At 54.5% G+C, this 17,495-nt stretch overlaps 1 protein-coding gene across 1 annotated transcript in view; it reads right to left on the bottom strand.

Annotated features, from left to right (window-relative positions):
- Positions 1–17,495, bottom strand: part of ADGRA2 (adhesion G protein-coupled receptor A2) — a 47,240-nt gene that overhangs the window by 13,392 nt on the left and 16,353 nt on the right. The window contains exons 2-6 of the mRNA XM_030937891.1: positions 16,324–16,395; positions 1,490–1,561; positions 1,138–1,209; positions 912–983; positions 467–630 (exon numbers count right to left, since the gene is read on the bottom strand). Coding sequence (XP_030793751.1) covers positions 467–630; positions 912–983; positions 1,138–1,209; positions 1,490–1,561; positions 16,324–16,395 — 452 coding nt within the window. The remainder of the gene's footprint in view (positions 1–466; positions 631–911; positions 984–1,137; positions 1,210–1,489; positions 1,562–16,323; positions 16,396–17,495) is intronic.

Raw genomic sequence — 17,495 nt, 5'->3', positions numbered from 1 at the left:
CCCCAAGAGGTGGGGCCAGATGAAAACATGAACAAGCAGCCCCAAGGGGGCTTAGAAAAGCTGATGGAAGACTGACCCTGAGACACTGAGGGAAAGGGGATGCCCTGGAGAACACGCCCAGCACACAGTCATAGGCGGAGTGGGGAGAATAACACCAGCCCCGCCTCACGGGGAGGGTCACTGGGATAGTAAATGTGATTCTTTTTGTGGGAGAGTGGTTGCAAGCCAGTAATGAAAGAGAGCACAGAAAAGCCTTTTTGTGCTGGGCAGCACATCTCAGATGGTGATTTATACATAAAAATAAGGTGTCCCTAAATGCAAGAGCAGGACTCAGTGTTGTGGTCTTTTGCAAACTGCAATACAAAGGTAAAAATCTGTGGGTCTGAGGGGAGGCTCGTGTCTGGGCCCTGGGTTGGTGGAGAGGCAGGGTCCCTGGTAGCTGTGTAGTCAGGGGGAACTTGCTCACCGCAGCAGAGCTGGGCCTCCTGGAGGCTGCCCAGGGCCTGGGCATGCAGGGCACTGGGGTAAGCACAGAGTGTGCGCTCCGACAGCTGCAGGGAGCGATTCTGGGCCCAGGGCAGCAGCCAGCGCAGGCGGCAGTCGCAGGTCAGGAACTCGGTGCCCAAGTCCCTGCAGGGTAGGCAGAGGGGTCACAGAGCAGAGCAGAGGGGGCGTGGGCTCATGAGTGGCCTGGCGCCCCAGGGAGGGACGAGGCTGGAGGGGTAATCTTGGGTCTATGTGCGCCGTCTCTGCCCTGGGCCATCGCAGGAAGGTGATCATGGGGGCATTTCAGGCACTGTCTGCTGTGCCCACTCGTGAGGCCAGTCACAGTGGTCACGATGCTTATACATCCCTCCTGGGCAGAGGAAGGGACAGGGGTCTGGGTCCTTGCGTTAGGAAGAGATACTCACACAACCTTAAGGGCTGGCAGCTCATCAAAGACCCCAGGTTGCAGACTGGAGAAGATGTTTCCAGATATGTTTCTGCAGGAGACAGGGGACAACTAAGATGGGGTCTTAGGGTCTCCATGGGCTGGCAGAGGGGAGCAGGTGCGATGTGGAAGGGTTGGAGGCCACCTTTTGCTTCCTATGTGCTTCCTCCTTCTCCTCCCTCCCCACTTCTCATCCCATCACTTACAGTCGGAGAAGCCTGGGGAGGCCCCGGAAGGTCTCAGAGGTGAGACAGCCAATCCGGTTGTTGGAGAGATCTCTAGAGAGACACAGGCAACCTCAGCGAGTCGGCCACGCGGCAGCATGCGGGTCCACTTGTGAGGGACACATGGGTGGGGCCAGGGCTTGTGAGGGGGGCGGGATGAGAAAAGAGATGAGGTTGGGGCCAGGGCCGCAGCTGGACTGGAAATGGCGGCTCCTTGGACCCCAGCCAAGGCACCTGAGTGGAAATGAGGGGCAGGTGTGGGTGGGTGAGAGGAAGCGGGGGGGCATGGAGCAGGAGGGGTGACTTTCTCCCTCGGGAGGGGCATGCCACTCACAAGCGCTTCAGTTCCCCCAGGCCCAGGAAGGCGCCGGGCTGCACTGTGCTGATGATGTTGTTCCTCAGGTCCCTGCGGAGGCAAGCAGGCAAGCGCAGAGCCCTCACACCTCTCCCTGCTGGGGCCGCCCTGCTCCCCTCCCCGGGAGGGGTCCTCACTGCCACCGCGGTGCTGCTGCTGGGTTTCTCAGGGACTTGACTTCCTGCTAAACCTCTGCTTTCCTCAGCACTGGGTGGGAGGTGGGATTAAAGAACCACTCCCGATCAAGGCCATCCTGGCCAACATGGTGAAACCTTGTCTCTACTAAAAATACAAAAAAAAAAAAAGAAAGAAAAGAAAAAATAAATGAGCCGGGCGTGGCAATGCACACCTGTAGTCCCAGTGCACCTGTAGTCCCAGCTACTCGGAAGGCTGAGGCAGGAGAATTGCTTGAATCTGGGAGGCAGAGGCTGCAGGGAGCCAGGATTGCACCACTGCACTCCAGCCTAGGCGACACCTGCAGTCCCAGCTACTTGGGAGGCTGGTCAGAACCGAGAGAGGACGAAGAAGCCAAGAGATGGGATCAGAAGGGCCTCGGATGACATGGAGAACGCCCTGGATTGGGAGTTAGGAGGCCTCCTTTCCCACCCTGCCCCACCTCCGGGCTGCCCTGCAGGTCACCGGGGTTGCCCTGGGAAGCATTTGAAAATAGGTGTCATAGTCCTTTGTAAATTGCTATACAAAGGTAGAAGCTTCTTGAGCCTGGCCTTTGTGGGCAGGGGAGGGGGTGCATGGGAGGGTAGTTTTTTTGTTTTGTTTTGATTTTGAGGCAGGGTCTCTCTGTCACCCAGGCTGGAGTGCAGTGGTGTGATCATGGGCCATTTGTATCCTCAAATTCCTGGGCCCACGCCATCTTCCAACCTCTGCCTCCCAAGCAACTGGCACCACAGGTGTGCACCACCACACCCTGCTAATTAAAAAAAATTTTTTTTTTGTAGAGACACGGTTCCACTATGTTACTCAGGCTGGTCTTGAACTCCTGGGCTCAAGTGATCCTCCCGCCTCGGCCTCCCAAAGTGCTGGGGTTACAGATGTGAGCCACCACGCTCAGCCAAGGGGGGTATTTTTTATGGTTATTTTATCCCTGTGCCCGTGTCTGTCTGACAGGTGAGGAAACAGGTGAAGCGGCCGGCTGAGGCCCAGGTGGACTCTGCCTGGCTCCTCTCCAGGGCAGGGGTGTAAGTCCTGTCCAGCCTCCTCCTTCAGATGAGGAAGCCAGTGAGGTGACAGCTTGTTCAAGGTCCTCAGTCCTGTCTTCTCCATGGGTCTCCGCAGGAGCCCACAGTGCTGAGAGACAGGATAGAAGGGGGCTCTGACCCCCCAGGGATCCCAGGGGCCAAGCCTGGCCTGGAGGAGTGAGCTGCAGGTGAGTCCACAGGCTTCCAGCCCTGAGTCTGTGGCTCAAACTCAATGACGGCCATGGCACAACTCTCTGCCCCCTTTGTCACCTGCCCCTGGGGCTGCAGGGACAGTGCTGAGGAGACAGTACCCACCCACAGGGGACCTGCCTGCCCTAACCCCAAACCTGCCAGGGCAGCCCCCTGGGCTCTTGGGGCAGGCAGGACCACAGAAGACCAAGGTGGGTGCCTGCTCAGTGGCCTTCTCCCTCACCCTGCACAGCCAGGGACAGGTGCCTAGAAGGCAGGGTGGGCGGGGCCAGTTGCCCACCTACTCAAAGGCCAGCCGGCTCTTTCCTGAGCTAAACCAGGACGGGCTTCAGGCCCCATAGAGCTCACGAGGCTCACAGCCCAGCCGGCCTCCCTGTCCTGGGTCTGAGATGGAGGCAGTGGCCTCTTGGCTCCCACCCAGTGGCAGGAGATTGTGAGGCAGCAGGCAAGGCTGGGTGGACCCCTGGAGCAGGCAAGGCTGGGAGGACCCCTGGAGCAGGCAAGGGTGAGGGACTCCTGTCTGAAGGTCTGTGGCGGGAAGACAGGAGATCCACAGAGATGTCTGGGGCCCACCTGCTTTCCCAGGCCCTGCCACCCTTCAGCCCAGATGGAGGAGGGGGTCAGGGTTGGGGCAGAGGGGGCTCTTGGCCCTGCCACCCCTCAGCCCAGATGGAGGAGGGTGTCAGGGGTAGGGGGCTGAGGAGGCTCTTGGCGCTGCCCACCACAGCCTCATCGATGTCTTTGGATTACCGGGCAGGAGGGGGTTAACCAAGCCGGCTACCCGCTGGGAGGAGAGGAAATGGGTGTTCTGGACAGGGAGATACTGTCCCACCAGGGGGCCTGTTTGTGCACTGAGGGACAGAAACACTGTGCACAGCCCTTCCCACGGCCAGGGGAGCCCTCACTCTCAGCTCCTTCCCATAGGAAGGACTCGAAGGACTCAGACGGCCTCCATGACCCCAAGTCCCTGGAGAAGGAAGGGAAGGGGCCACCAGAAGGGGCCAGTTCCCTAGAGGAGGGATGGCTTCCACACTGGGGTGTGCTGGGAGGTGACCCCCAATGAGGCGCATGCAGGGACTGTGCCAGGACACTGACCCTAGGCCCCTGGCCGAGGGAGAGGGATACAGGATAAGTATCCCGGCTGCCAGGGGTGCCCCTCTGGCCCAGCCCCCACCGTTTGCCGCCAGACCCCATCCTCACCGCCGGCCCCACGGCCCCACTCCGGGGCTGTCCCAGCATGTGCCCTCTGGCCCCTGTTGGGGTCTGGCCATTCTCAGGGCTCAGCCCCCCACCCCCACGTGGGGGACGGGCAGAGGGAAACACATTCCTCATTGTGTCACTTCCCTTCATGGGCTGCCAAGGGGCTTAGGCGCAGCCCCCCTTCCCTCCCCGCTCACTTGTGTTTATTCTCATTTCCTCCTTGGCCCCCCTTGAAAGCCCCCACCCGCCTGCCCCACTGATGCTCTGCAGATGGGAGCAAGGCGGCGCCCAGGCCCCAGCCCCTCTTCCTGCCCTCGATTTCCTGCAGCCCAGCCATGCTGGGGCCTTGGAGAGGGCACCTCCACCTCCACGGAGGGTGGGCATGCCTTCTCCCTTGCCTCGAGCCCGCCTGGGGAGGAGCCTCGGGGTGACCAAAGCAGGCCCCAGGAGTGCCCTTGGGAGCTGGCCTGTCTCGGCTCCCTGGGCTGAGCTCTGAGAGTCTGAAGGACCCATGGGAAGCCGATGCTGCCTGGTTCCTCTGGGTAAGAAGCTGTGTCCTCCCTCGGGGCGGGAGAAATGCTACCACAAGACTTGGACATTTTTGGGACCTGCAAGTCTCCTATAGATTGGCTGTTTTGAGCCTTTCTTGCTTAGCACATCCTTTTGAAGATCTGTGAAGGCCATGAACTTCTGCTCAAGAAAAACTCACTATACCTATCACTGTGCATACAATTTCCAGAGGGGCGCAGAGCCCAGGTTAAGAAGCCCCGGCTGGGCGTGGTGGCTCACGCCTATAATCCCAGCACTTTGGGAGGCCGAGGTGGGCAGATCACCTGAGGTCAGGAGTTCGAGACCAGCCTGGCCAACATGGTGAAACCCTGTCTCTACTAAAAATAAAAAAATAAAAAATAAAAATTAGCCGGGTGTGGTGGTGGGCACCTGTAATTCCAGCTACACAGGAGGCTGAGGCAGGAGAATTGTCTGAACCTGGGAGGTGGAGATTGCAGTGAGCTGAGATCTCGCCACTGCTGCACTCCAGCCTGGACGACAGAGTGAGACTCTTAAAAAAAAATGATAGAAGTCATTTGCTGGATGGTCTGATCTGATCCCTCCGTTTCTCAGGTGAAGCTACAGTAGCTTGTGAAAGCATGCACAGATCTGCTTCCACAGAGCCCTGTTCTTGGAATCTGGGAAAGACGCAGGGTGTTGATGGCACTTCCCCTCCCTGCTACCCACTGCCCCTTGACTCCAGGCCACCCCCTCCCTGTATCTCTGTCAATATGCAGAAGGAGGATTCCCCTAAGGCTGATGTGGAGGGAGGATTCCTGAGAGCAAATCATGCCCCATGCCCTTGTTGGGAAAACAGAGGCTTTGGGAGCTGAGTGTGTAAGAGTGAGTTTGTCAGCAGAAGCAATGAAAGGAGGAGGGAATAACAGATGAATAAAAGTTCAGAAAAAGCAAAACGGGGTGAAATAGGAAACAAAGCAAAGATTGTTAAGTTGGGCTTAATAACAACTTAAACATTTTACACCTTTGGCCAGGTGCGGTGGCTCATGCCTGTAATCCCAGTACTTTGGGAGGCTGAGGCAGATGGATTACCTAAGGTCAGGAGTTCGAGACCAGCCTGGCTAACATGTTGAAACCCTGTCTTTACTAAAAATACAAAAAAATTAGCCTGGCATGGTGGCGGGAGCCTTGTAATCTCAGCTACTCAGGAGGCTGAGGCAGGAGAATCACTTGAACCCGGGAGGTGGAGGTTACAGTGAGCCGAGATCACACCATTGCACTCCAGTCTGGGCAACAAGAGCAAAACTCCTCTCAAAAAAAAAAAAAAAAAAAAAAAAAAAAAAAAAAAATTGCACCTTAAAGGATACCATCAAAAAGTGAAAGAGAACCACAGAATGAGAAAATATTTGCAAATCAGATCTGATAGGAGATGTGTATCTAGAATATATACAGGATTTGTACAGCTCATTAGCAAAAAGACAAAAAATCCAGTTGAAAAAAATGTGCAGGCTGGGCACGGTGGCTCATGCATGTAATCCCAGCACTCTGGGTGGCCAAGGTGAGCAGATCACGAGGTCAGGAGTTCGAGATCAGCCTGACCAGCATGGTGAAACCCTGTCTTTACTAAAAATACAAAAATTAGCCAGGTGTGGTGGCATGCACCTGTAATCCCAGCTACTCAGGAGGCTGAGGCAGGAGAATCACTTGAACCCAGGAGGCAGAGGTTGCAGTGAGCCAATATCATGCCATTGCACTCCAGCCTGGGCAACAAGAGCAAAACTCCATCTCAAAAAAAATAAATAAATAAAAATAAAAATAAATTGCATCTTAAAGGATACCATCAAGAAAGTGAAAGAGAAGACAGAATGAGAGAAAATATTTGCAAATCAGATCGATAAGGGATGTCTATCTAGAATACATACAGGATTTGTACAACTCAATAGCAAAAAGACAAATAACCCAGTTGAAAAAAATGGGCAAAGGATCTGAATAGACATTTTATCCAAGAAGACACAAATGGCCAATAAGCCCATGCAAAGATGCTCAGCATCACCAGCAGTAAGGGAAATGCAAATCAAAGCCACTTTACACCTACTAAGACAGCTATAATAAAAAAGAGGGACTCCAGCAAATGTTGATGACAATGTGGAGAAACTGGAACCCTTGCACATTATTGGTGGGAATGTAAAATGGTGCAGACACTTTGGAAAACAGTTTCACATTTGGGTTACCATATGACCCAGAAATTCCACTCCTAGGTATATATCCAAGAGAAATACACATACATCCACACAATAACCCATAGCTGAATGCTCACAGCAGCATTGTGCATAGTGGCAAAAAGTAGAAACTGGCCACATGTGGTAGCTCAAGCCTGTAATCCCAGCACTTTGGGAGGCTAAGGCAGGAGGATCACTTGAGACCAGGAGTTCGAGACCAGCCTGAGCAACACAGTGAGACTCCTATCTCTACCAAAAACAATTGGCCAGGCATGGTGGTGCATGCCTGTAGTCCCAGCTACTCAGGAGGCTGAAGCAGGAGAATTGCTTGAGCCCAGGAAGTCAAGGCTGCAGTTAGCCATGATCATGCCACTGCACTCTAGCACTCTATCCTAGGCGCCAGAGTGAGACCCTGTCTGTCAAAAAAAAAAAAAAGACTGGGCGCGGTGGCTCACACCTGTAATCCCAGCACTTTGGGAGGCCAAGGCGGGCGGATCATGAGGTCAGGAGTTCGAGACCAACATGATGAAACCCCATCTCTACTAAAAAATACAAAAATTAGCTGGGTGTGGTGGTGCGCGCCTGTAATCCCAGCTACTCAGGCGTCTGAGGCAGGAGAATCGCTTGAACTCGGGAGGAGGAGGTTGCAGCAAGCCGAGATCATGCTGCTGCACTCCAGACTGGGCAACAGAGTGAGACTCCATCTCAAAAAGAAAAGTAGTATCCACCCAAATACTCAAGAGATGAAGGGATAAACAAAATGTGGTATAGTCGTACAATGGAATATTATCTGGCCATTAAAAGGAACGAAGTACTGATACATGCTATAACATGGGTGAACCCTGAAAGTACCATGCTGAAAGAATCGAGTTATGAAAGATCACCTATTGCATGATTTCATTTATCTAAAATGTCCAGAACAGGCAGATTTAGAGATCTATAGACAGAAAGCAGATTAGTGTTTGCTTGGGCCTGGGGAAGAGCGGGTGGAGGAATAGGCAGTGACTGTTAATGATTCAAGGTTTCTTTTGTGGATGATGAAAATGTTCTAAAATTAGATTATGGTGATTACACAATTCTGTAAAATATACTAGAAACCACTGGATTGCACACTTTTTTTTAAACGGGTGAGCTTTTATGGCACATAAATTATATCTCACTAGAGCCATTAAAGAGCATGTGAGTTTTTTTTTTTTTTTTTTTTTTTTTTTTTTTTTTTTTTTTTTTTTTTTTGAGACGGAGTCTCGCTCTGTCGCCCAGGCTGGAGTGCAGTGGCCGGATCTCAGCTCACTGCAAGCTCCGCCTCCCAGGTTTACGCCATTCTCCTGCCTCAGCCTCCCGAGTAGCTGGGACTACAAGCGCCCGCCACCTCGCCCGGCTAGTTTTTTATATTTTTTTAGTAGAGACGGGGTTTCACCGGGTTAGCCAGGATGGTCTCGATCTCCTGACCTTGTGATCCGCCCGTCTCGGCCTCCCAGAGTGCTGGGATTACAGGCTTGAGCCACCGCGCCCGGCCGAGCATGTGAGTTTTTATGACCGTGTCTGTGTGTGTGTGTGTGTGCGTGCGCCCACATACAGGCAGGGTGGGGTGGTAGAGAGTCAACTCCCTCTGGCCCCCACAGACCTCCCTGCTTGTGGGTTTGAAAACCAAATTATAGGTTTGGAGGCCACAAAGCAGCCTTCCCTGGGCCTACGAGACTTCCAGGGTTCACTAGAAAGTGGGGGCTGGCTGAGAAGTGGGCCAGGACACCCTGCAGGTATAGAAGTGTCTAGGGGAGGAAGGGAGAGGTTCTAGTCCCATCCTTCAGGTCCCTCTCGTCTCTGATCCAATCCACAGGTTATTTATTGAGCATGTACCCCATGCCAGGCACGGGGACTAGCGGGCACTATGGCCAACAAGCGGGCTGTCCCTGAACCCATCAGCCTCCCCTCCTGGGCTTCAGTGGTGCCGGAGTCCAGGCAGCTTCTCTGCAGCATTCCTCCCCGGTGTTGTTGGGGACGGGAAGGGGAGGAGGGACAAAGCCCGGCAGCCTTACCCTTGGCCCCGCCCATAGATTAATGGAAGCCACCTGGCGTGGGGCGAGCCGCACTCCACCCCCAGGCCCCCACTTCGTTCGTTCCCATGAGCATCTGCTTCTAATGAGCGTCTCAGCACCCCTGCATACCAGCCCCTGGGGCTCATTAATCTCATTAAGTAATGACAAATCATCCCAGGGCTGACCGGGCTCCCCTCCCCAGCCTCTTTCCTTTAGCCATGCACAAGCCTCTGGGGGCCGGTGTCCACACCGACCCACACGCTGGCAGGCATGCAGTCTCACTCCCTGGGCTCTCTTGGGGCTGTCTGCCCTGGGGCCGGCTTGGTCCCTGGTCTAGAGGCATCTTACTGTGACTGACACCCTCAGAGCCCCCCCCAGAAAAGTCTTCCTGCGGCCTGCTCCCCATTGCATGTGCTTGGTGGGGGATCCCGGGGAATGAATCACCAGCTGTACTTGGAGCATGTATATTTTTCAGCTACACAATTGCCTGCTCAAGGCGGGGAACTCTAGGCAAATCTATGCAAATGACAGGCGGCCAGGGTAACATCTAGCAACTGGGAACTCTTCAGAGGGGAAGGGAACTGCCTGCCATGTACTGGAAGCCTGTGCTGCCCTGTGTTCTGTGTAAGGAACTCCTCCTCTGTTCCTGTAACAACTCCTCATAGCCCCGTTTTCCAGGTGAGTAACCCGGGGCTGGGAGAGGCACTGGAAGGTAAAAGAAGGAGGGATGATTCCACTCCAAGCTGCTTTTCACACCAAATGGAGTCCAATGCTCTTTCATCAGCTCCTCTCTGCCCCAAAATTCTTTCCTTTAAGAAACAGGCTCGGCCATGCTGGAGGGTGGTGGGAGAGAGAGAGGGCCCAGAGGTGCAAGGTGGGGCTTCTGTACACTCCCTGGGCAGCCCAGGAGGTGTTTCTGCAGGGCTCTGTTTCCTGTCTTTTTTTCTTTTGGAGATGGAGTCTCACTCTGTTGCCCAGGCTGGAGTGCAGTGGTATGATCTTGGGCTCACTGCAACCTCCACTCCCAGATTCAAGTGAATCTCCTGCCTCAGCCTCCCAAGTAGCTGGAGTTACAGGCACTCGCCACCACGCCCTGCTAATTTTTTGTATTTTTAATACAGATGGGGTTTCACAGTGATAACCAGGAGTGTCTCGATCTCCTGACCTCATGATCCATCCACCTTGGCCTCCCAAAGTGTTGGGATTACAGGCGTGAACCACTGCGCCCAGCTCAGGTCTTCCTGTCTGTCCTACCTGGCTGATAAAGGTGTGTGCCTCCCATCTCCACCCCTACCCCCAACCTCTCTGGACCCAAGTCCTCCATACGATCATGTCTGACACATTCCCACTGGGCATCTGCTCTGTGGCCCCTTCCTTGCCCACCCTGCCCACGCTGGCCTCAGGATCCTGCATTACAAAATGGACACCACACAGATCTACTCCCAGCTCCTGTCTAACAAGGTGACCCCCTCACATACACACAGCCCATTTGCAAAGGCCCAAGGGACTCTCAGCCAAGGAAGCCATGCAGGCACATTCTGCAACAGCCTGGACCTTCCGTTTCAGTTGACAGACTGGGCCCCAACCCTCCCATGGGATGTGCTGCTTATATACTGTGGGATGTTAAGTTGCCATGGCCTCAGCCGCCCAAGCCTAGACATCTGAGTTTGACAGGACAGAGGGATCAGTGTTTCCTGAGCACCAACTACATGCCAGCCTACAGAGTCTTATTCCTGATGAATAGGCCCTCAGTCTAGGGGTCATCTTGTCCACTGGCACCTAACCCTGGATGAGCATGAGAATTGCCTATATAGCGTGTAAAAAATTCCCAAGCCCCATGGGACAGATGAATTAGAATCTCCAGGAGGGAGGCCCAGCATCTGTATTACCCAACGGCCCTCTCCTTCTGGGAGGATAGTGGTTGTGATGGTTAGTTTTGTGTCAGCTTGGCCAAGGCTATAGTACCCAGTGGTTTAATCACACATGAATCTAGATGTCGCTGTGCAGGTATTTTGTAGATGTGGTTGACATCTTCCATCAGCTGACCTCATATGAAGGAGATGCTCCTGTATGATGTGGGTGGGCCTCATCCAATCAGCTGAAGGCCTTAAGAGCAGGCACTGAGGCTTCCTAGAGAAGAAATTCTGCCCCAAGACTGCAGTGTCTGCTCCTGCTTGACTTCTCAGACTGCTGGCCTGCTCTACAGATTTGGGGTCTGCCAGCCCCCATAACCATGTCAATCAATTCTTTTTTTAAAAAATGTCTTTGTGGCCAGATGCGGTGGCTCATGCCTGTAATCCCAGCACTTTGGGAGGCGGGTGGATCACTTGAGGTCAGGAGTTCGAGACCAGCCTGGCCAACATGGTGAAACCCCGGCTACTAAAAATACAAAAATTAGCCAGGTGTGGTGGCACGTGCATGTAATCCCAGCTACTTGGGAGTCTGAGGCAGGAGAATCCCTTGAACCTGGGAGGTGGAGGTTGCAGTGAGCCAAGATCGTGCCACTGCACTCCAGACTGGGCGACAGAGTGAGACTCTGTCTCAAAAAAGAAAAAGGCCAGGTGCGGTGGCTCATGCCTGTAATCCCAGCATTTTGGAAGGCCGAGGTGGGCGGATCACAAGGTCAAGAGATTGAGGCCATTCTTATCCTAGCCAACATGGTGAAACACTGTCTCTACTAAAAATACAAAAATTAGCAGGGCGTGGTGGCGTGTGCCTGTAGTCCCAGCTACTTGGGAGGCTGAAGCAGGAGAATCGCTTAAACCTGGGAGGTGGAGGTTGCACTGAGCCAAGATCATGCCACTGCACTCCAGCCTGGTGACAGAGTGAGACTCCATCTCAAAAAAAAAAAAAAAAAAAAAAAAAGTATTTGTATATATAAATACAGCAGTGATCAGTGACCATGTTGGAGACCCTTAAGTCCTCCAGCCCCAAACAAGCACCATCCCTGTCCTGCTGCCCACGGTGCACCCTTCTGCCTAGATGGCCCCTCCTCTGGAAAGCCTGGCCCTGTCACTGGGTTCTGTGATCATCTTCTCCCTATGGGCACTGTGGGTGTCCCACACACATCCAAGGATCATAGAATTTTAGATCCATAATGCACATCCCGAATCACCCCATCTACCCCAGCTCTTCTGACAATGAGGAATCGAAGGCCACCCCGGTGGCCACCCCAGCATCACACCCTACCTGTCTCCTGCCACATCCCCCTGGCTCGCTCTGCCAGCTCACACTGCCCTTCTGTTTCTCAGACTCCCCAGGCATTCCCTGAACCCAGGGGTCTTGGCAATGCCTGCTCTCTTCATCCTTCCTGAGAGCTCCAGGCTTCCTTTCTCGTCCCTTCAGGTCTCAGGCCCAGGCATGTCATCAGCAAGGCCTTCCTGACCTCACTACATAAAATAGCACCCCTGGCCCTCCGGCTTTCTCTCCTCCTTACCCTGTCTTGTTTTTCTCTGCTGCATTTTGGCCTCCAGACACACCACACATCTATTTGCTATTTTCTGGGTCCTATCAGTAGAGGTAAGGACCAGGAGGGCAGGTACCTGGTCTCCTGTGCTCACTCCCAATGCCTAGAACAGAGCCTGGTACATAGAAGGGCTCAGTGAGCACCTACAGAATGAATGGATGGGGTGACCAGCACAGAGCAGGAGCTGGGACTCAGTGTTTAGAATTCCCACTCTAGTGCTGCTCCTACATCGCACGACTTGGCATCAAGCCAGATGCCGCCCCTCATGAGCTGCTGTTGCCCTGGTTCTTCTGATTGCCTGCCATGCTCAGGGTGTACTTTTTATGCAGCCTCTGGAGCCTTGGTGCTAGAGAAGGACAGGCCATCTTTTCATCTTCATCAGAAAAATGTGCTCTCATGAGACTGAAGGACGAGGAGACAGGAGCAAGGCTGAAGAAGGGGAGATGTCAGTGAGGCCACCAGGGGCTCTGAACAGCACCGTCTTGCTTGTGCTAAGGAGGAGGAGGAAGAGCCACTGCGGAAGGTGCCAGCCTGAGAGGGGCAGGGCAGGGGCTGAAGAGGCCACTGAGGCTTGCCTTCCTCCAAAGACCCCTGGAAGGACATCTGGTTTCCTGTGACTCAGCCCTCCAAGAATAAGCCTGGGCTAAGCAGAGGATGCAGAGCTCTCGAATGCTTAGCCACTTTCCCTCTTTGTTGACACCCAAGAGAACTTTTATTTTTATTTATTTATTTATTTAGAGACGGAGTCTTGCTCTGTCGCCCAGGCTGGAGTACAATGGCACAATCTCAGCTCACTGCAACCTCTGCCTCCCAGGTTCAAGCAATTCTCCCTGCCTCAGCCTCCTGAATAGCTGGGATTACAGGCACCCACCACCACTCCTGGCTAATTTTTGTATTTTTAGTAGAGAGAGGGTTTCACCATGTTGGCCAGGCTGGTCTCGAACTCCTGACCTCAGGTGATCCGCTGGCCTCGGCCTCCCAAAGTGCTGGGATTATAGGTGTAAGCCACCACGCCTGGCCTATTTATTTATTTATTTATTTAGAGAGACAGAGTCTCACTCTTTCACCCAAGCTGGAGTGCAGTGGCACAATTATGGCTCACTGCAGCCTCAACTTCCCCAGCTCAAGTGATTCCCACTTCAGCCTCCCGAGTAGCTGGAACTATGGGAGTGTACCACCACGCCTGACTAATTAAAAAAATTCTTTTTTCTAGAGACCAGGTCTCATTATGTTGCCCAGACTGGTCTTGAGCTCCTGAGCTCAAGCAATCTGCCTGCCTCCCAAAGCTTTGGAATTACTGGCATGAGCCACCACGCCTGGCACCAAGGAGACTTTTAGGTAGCAGCTTGATGGCAGCCCTTTCTCTGTATCAGGACCGCTCTGTCTGTGAGCCACAGAGAAGATGGTCAGAGGGACCTGGGCATGGAGCTGTGTGCGCCACAGAGAAGATGGTCAGAGGGACCTGGGCATGGAGCCATGTGCGCCACAGAGAAGATGGTCAGAGGGACCTGGGCATGGAGCAGTGTGTGCCACAGAGAAGATGGTCAGAGGGACCTGGGCATGGAGCCGTGTTCACCACAGAGAAATGGTCAGAGGGACCTGGGCATGGAGCCGTGTGTGCCACAGAGAAGATGGTCAGAGGGACCTGGGCATGGAGCCGTGTGCGACTCCACTCACTGTCACCATCCCAGGTCCCCTGCTATCCCCAGCTTGTCCCAGATTGGTAGACAGCCTGCTCTGCCTTTCTGCCCAAATATGGGATTTATGCCTTCCCACTCCCAGGAACCCAGCCAGGCCATCACTCTTTCCTCACAGCTTCAGGGGTTTGGGGCCAGAGGCTTTCCCTTCCACGGTGGAATGGGTGTCATGGAGGCTCCGTCATGAGACTGCTGTCATGGTGAGAGATCTCAATACCATGTCACATCCATACTGTGTCTCCATTACCTGTGAACACTTCTTTGGACTTTGCTGACACCTCCTTTGAACTTGACAGGACCCCTAATCTACGTGTGTGTGTGTGTGTGTGTGTGTGTGTGTGTGTGTGTTTTGCTTTTTTTGAGACAGAGTCTTGCTCGGTTGCCCAGGCTGGAGTGCAGTGGTACGATCTCAGCTCACTGCAACCTCCACCTCCTGTGTTCAAGCGATTCTCCTGCCTCAGCCTCCTGAGCAGCTGGGACTACAGGCACGCACCACCATGCCCAGCTAATTTTTGTATTTTTAGTAGAGACGGGGTTTTACCATGTTGGCCAGGCTGGTCTCAAACTCCTGACCTCGTGATCCACCCACTTCGACCTCCCAAAGTACTGGGATTACGGGTATGAGCCACCATGCCCGGCCGTGTGTGTGTGTGTGTGTGTGTGTGTGTGTGTGTGTGTGTGACGGAGTCTCGCCGTGTCACCCAGGCTGGAGTGCAGTGGTACAATCTCAGCTTACTGCAACCTTGGCTTCCCAGGTTTAAGAGATTCTGGTGCCTCAGCCCTCTGAGTAGCTGGGATTATAGGCATGCAGCACCATGCCCAGCTAGTTTTTGTATTTTTAGTAGAGGTGGGGTTTCACCATGTTGGCCAGGCTGGTCTCGAACTCTTGGCCACCCACCTCAGCCTCCCAAAGTGCTGGGATTACAGGTGTGAGCCACTGCACCTGGCCTAAGTGTGTGTGTTTTTAAGAGACAGGGCCTTACTCTGTTACCCAGGCTGGAGTGCAGTGGCACAATCATAGCTCAACCCCACTCCTACTGCAGTCTTGAACCCCTGGGCTCAAGCTGTCCTCCAGCCTCGGCCTCCCAAAAGTGCTGGGATTTACAGAACCACCATGCCCAGCCCCCAATATACTTAATTCTAAAATACATAGCATTGTTTGTGGTCTCCCCTGGGCTGCAGTCGCCTGGGCTCTTTTTGAGCAGGCGTCACACCTTACTCTTTTGTGTCTCCCACTGCACCGACCCAAAGCTTTTGGTCAAAATGGTGCTAGAGGGGCCAAGGGCCCTCCCTGGCAAAGAAACTAGGAAAGCCTAGCAGGATGGGAGCAGAGATGGGAGAGGGGATGGGGCCGTGAGAGAGAAAGCAAGAGTCAGGCTCTAGGAAAAGGTGGGAGGCCCAGGCTTCCTCTTTGGAGGGGCAAGGACCCAGAGCTGTGGTCCAGGCTGTGGTCCCTGGAGTGTACCAACGGAGCAGGGAACTTAGACAGAGGATGGTTCCATTCTCGAGTCTGGCAGCTTCAGTGAGTAGCCCAAGTGGCTGAGTGAGGTCTCCCACCCAGAGCTTACCCTACCTTTCCACCAGCTCCCCATATGGAGAGGGCAGGGCTTCTGTGTCCCCCCATTTCCCTAACAACTCATAGCCACCAGCTCCTCCTCAATAACCCTCTTCCCCACTCTGGCCCCACCAGACACAAGGGCCACAGCTCTGGGAATGAGGTTCCAGCCGGCTAGCAGGGCCCTGGCAGCCCCAGGGCCAAGGCCAGCCTGAAGACTGCTGCTGCCCAGGCGGCTCTGAACCAGGGTTGGGTGGGCTGGAGTCCGCGAGAGGCTTGGAAACGATCAGCCTTCCCCACCCTCAGCCCCCTAGGGGCTTTGTTTGTTGATTTGTTTGTAGGAAAGGCAGAAAAGGGCCGCAGTCAGTCGCTTTAAGCCGCCTTCAGCCCTTTTATGCTGGACCCCCAGCTGGGAGGGGGAGGCCAGCTGAGGGCTCGGCCCTCACAGCTTATTGCTCATTAAAGAGCGTTAATGAGCTTCTCAGAGCCCCTCCCCTCTTCTCTCGCCCTGTCGGGCAGAGGAGCTGGCCTCTCGTTCCATACCAGCCTTTCTGGCTTCTCCTTGTTGGCCAAGCCCTGGGCAGGGTCCCATTGGGTCGAACTCCCGGCCCTGCTCGGCCAGCAGGTTCTGAAGTCACTCAGCGACCAGCGTTCCTCCTCCTCCCCTGGGTGACCCCTTGCCGTCATGGCCAGCCCGCTCCTCCGCCCCACCTTCCCCAGCACTTACAGCTTCTCCAGCAGCGACAGGCCCAAGAAGGAGCCATTGCGGAGCCCCGTGATCTTGTTGTTGCTTAAGAGCCTGAAGGGACAGAGAGAACACAGACAGGAGAAGGTGCTGTTACATGCTGGGCATCCACTTTCACCACTGGTGGGGCCAGCATGCATCTATGTCAACGGCGCCCCCTGGAGTTGTGCGAGGCAGCAGCCCCACCCTCTACTCCCGGAGATTATAGGGAGAAGCCGGCCAACAGTCCACCCAGCCCCAAGTCAGACCTTTCTGCCCTGAGTCTCCCCCAAGCCGGGCTCCGACGTGGGGCTCTGTGTGCAAGTGGGAGGTAGGCTGAGCAGCTGAAGGTGATGCTGGGATGCCCCGTTTCCACTCTGGAACCACAGGGTTGACCCTCAGTGCCCCGTCATGCCCTTCACAGTTTCATCTTTGCTCAAGCCCTTCACCCAATATCCCAAGAAGAGTGGTGGGGAGAATGGCTTGAACGGGGCCAGGATGCCCAGCAGGTCTGGAGGCAGGCGTGAGCTGCCCTTCCTCAGAGCTTTGCACACTCTTACCTGTGAGCTGAGGACCTCACAGGCCCCCATCTCAGAGGGCCTGCGTGCACAATGGCCGCACCCTGACCTCCCAATCCTTCTGAAGCCTTGGCAGAAAGCTGATGGAGCCCCGAGTGTAGGGGAAGCCAGGCCTCAGCCTCAGTCACTGTGCCCTCCGGGTTCCATTTATTTATTCATTTGTATTTAGGGGAAGAGGAAAGGGGCCCCAAGTGACTGAGAGAGACCGAATATCTCATCTCCGCCCACCCACTCAGCCTTTCTCTGCCAAGCTCCCTGCTGGGAGGAGGGAGATCCAGTCCAGCCAAAGGGCTCATCCCCCAGTTAATTGCTTATTAGAAAGCTTTAATGAGCCTCTCCGCCCAAACTCTTGCCTGCCCTGGGCTGAGGCAAAGGGTCTCCCTTCTTTGGTCTTAAGGGTAGAGAACTGACCTGGGAAGGCCAGAGGTGCAGGCCCTGGGCCTTTCCTTGAGCGAGCAGCCTCCAAGCTGGACTGGAAGGGAGAGGGAAGTGGGAAGGAACAAGCCCCCAGAGGAGCTGGCAAAGAGATGAGCCTCGAAGCTTCTTAGAAGTGGTGGGTGAACAGATCAGGGGCAGTGGGGAGACCCCTGATGGCTA

This window comes from Rhinopithecus roxellana, chromosome 9, assembly GCF_007565055.1.
Source record: "Rhinopithecus roxellana isolate Shanxi Qingling chromosome 9, ASM756505v1, whole genome shotgun sequence".
Classification (NCBI taxonomy): domain Eukaryota; kingdom Metazoa; phylum Chordata; class Mammalia; order Primates; family Cercopithecidae; genus Rhinopithecus; species Rhinopithecus roxellana.
The sequence above is the reverse complement of the archived record's forward strand: the minus strand, read 5'-3'. Positions and strand labels throughout refer to the sequence as shown.